A 2,554-nucleotide genomic window follows, 5' to 3' on the forward strand; every position below is an offset into this window, starting at 1 on the left:
AAATGGTGTTGGGTCTATTTATCGCATACCATGGATCATGGATCAGTTTGGATACATTAGAATACTTGAAGAGGTCATGTTGCCTTATGCTGAAGAGGAAATGCCCTTGAAATGGGTGTTCCAACAAGTCAACGACCCCAAACACACCAGTAGGCGAACAAGATCTTGGTTCCAGACCAACAAGATTAACGTTATGGAGTGTCCAGCCCAATTCCTGGACCTTAATCCAATAGAAAACCTATGTGGTGACATCAAAAATGCTGTTTTTGAGACAAAACCAAGAAATGCAGAGGAATTGTGGAATGTAGTCCAATCGTCCTGGGCTGAAACACCTGTTCAAAGTGCCATATGTTGGTCGGCTCCCTGCAACACAGATGCTCAGAGGTTATACAACTAAATATTAGCTCAGTGATTCATAGAAAAGCTAAATCTTCATGCATTTTTCAGTTGATACAGTAAATGTTTGAGTTGTAAAGAAAAATGCAGACACTGCTATTTTTTTGAACTGTCTAATATTCCTTTTTCTTCACTTTCTGTAAAGATGAAGAAACATTTGACAAATGTTTCTTCATATTTGGAGACGGAATTGAATGTGCAATGTCCCCAATGCATTTGCGTGTTTGGAAATAAAAGCTATGATAAGGATTTTGATCTTCACTCAATTTTTTAAACACACTGCTATTATTTTGAACACAACTGTAGATGAATGCTCCCCATTGCCTTTCACACCTCGTTATACACCTTTTTCACAACCCATTTAAATTCTTGCAACCCCTCCCTCTCAACCCTCTATCTTCCTCCCTGCAGCTTCATTGTGTTATTTACTTTCTCCGCACATTCTCCTTCACACCACCTCTATCATTACATCTTGAATCTCACAACACTTCACCTCCATTTCCCTTCCGTCCAGCCAGCCCCGCAAGATGATCTTCAAGAACTTTAGGGAGTACCTGGCCTGGCTGTACTACCAGTACCTGCTCATCACAGGCATCTATGTCCTGGAACCCTGGGAAAAGTCCATCTTCAACTCCATTCTCTTCTCCGCCATCGCCATGGTGATCTACACCTCATATGTCTTTGTGCCCATCCACGTGCGCCTGGCACTTGAGTTTTTCTCTGGGATCTTTGGCGGCCAGCCCGAGAGCACTGTGGCACTCATGAACTGAAAGGAGGAGGTCATATGGGGAGGAGAAAGAGGTAGGACCTGGGTCCCCAAATCATTTACTATTACTTACCTCGTCAAGCTCCCAGAGTACCAGCAGCCAGTCAACTCTGCTGATCCAGGCTGAAAACATGAAGATCTGAATGGAATGATCTAGAAATCGGAGCCTTACTTTCTTCTTTTACATCCCAAACCCCTCTGACTGGCCTTACCCCATGGTATTATACGCATGATTGTACATTACTTTCACACACCCCGCTGTGAAACAATCTTGTAAAATGTTGTTTGTCCCATTAGTTTTGTTTTTGTTTGTTTAGTTAGTTCTCAGCACTTGTCCTGTGTGACTGCAAACACCTGTGGGTTTTTGCATGATAGGGTCGTCTCACTACAAAATACTTCTAGATTTGCTATTTTCCATCGACTTTTGAGCTACATTCTTTAAAGGGGCATTCTACCGATTTAGCACTTTCATGGCATCAGGGGACTTGTTAGGGACAGAGCCTGAGTCTGAATTGGTGTTTGGTGTGTTTTGTCCTCCCAACGGAGCCTTCAAGGCAGCTGCCTGGAAAGCACTGTTGGGGGGACAACAGTTAGGGTTAGGGTTAGAGTTAGTGCCTTCCAGGCAACTCCAGGCAGCGCTGCCTCCAAGGCTTTTTGTTGGGAGGACAAAACACCATCGAGCGTCTGAATTCAAAGCATGAAATGAATGCATTCAAAAGTTGTCACTATGGAGTGAAAAATCCATCCCTCAATGTAACAAGCATTTTATAAATGTAAACATTATTCAATCCTTTACAATTATGTGACTCTGCAGCTGCTTACCAAAGATTAAATTAATAAGTGTTCATCATTGTACAGGGAAAAGTTAATTAGTGATAAAGGAACTGATGTCATGCACGGGTTTGGAAAAGCTCCACAAAAGTAATTATAAAACTTTTCGAAGGTTGAGAAGAGTAAACTGAGCTTGATGTGTAAAAAAAAAAAAATCAGTTGAGCGTGTTTGATTATCTGCTGCATGTGTGACTTTGCGTTATCACAAAATATGCATTGCTCTCTGATCAAACTGGGAAAAACAGTTATGACTGGTCCCAACATTTCTGACGTGCACTTACTTTTTTTATTAGCAATACAATCCCCATTTTGTAGTTGCCTTTATGCACTGTAATGCTAACCAGCATGATGCATGCACACTGTCACTGTTTAGCTGATCTTCAAAGAGCCAATAGAAAAGCCCAAGCTCTGAAACGAATCTACAAAAATATAAGTCACCATCAGGGATCTGTTAGTTCGCACATTTTTTTCTCGATTCAATAGAGTAATTAAATAAAATAAGGGCATACTGTAGATGTGTGCTGAACTGTCGCTTTATCTCCTGCTTTGTTATCAGATGCT

General features: G+C 41.3%; 1 protein-coding gene across 1 annotated transcript; it reads left to right on the top strand.

The window, feature by feature from the left end:
- Positions 1-923: 923 nt before the first annotated feature.
- sptssb (serine palmitoyltransferase, small subunit B) lies at positions 924-1,166 on the top strand (the record flags this gene model as incomplete). The annotated part of the gene is made up of 1 exon (XM_080053508.1): positions 924-1,166. One exon carries the CDS (start codon positions 924-926, stop codon positions 1,164-1,166), a length of 243 nt encoding a protein of 80 aa, XP_079909634.1.
- Between the last annotated feature and the right edge of the window lie 1,388 nt (positions 1,167-2,554).

Source organism: Ammodytes marinus (genome assembly GCF_949987685.1).
Source record: "Ammodytes marinus genome assembly, chromosome: 3".
NCBI lineage: Eukaryota > Metazoa > Chordata > Actinopteri > Uranoscopiformes > Ammodytidae > Ammodytes > Ammodytes marinus.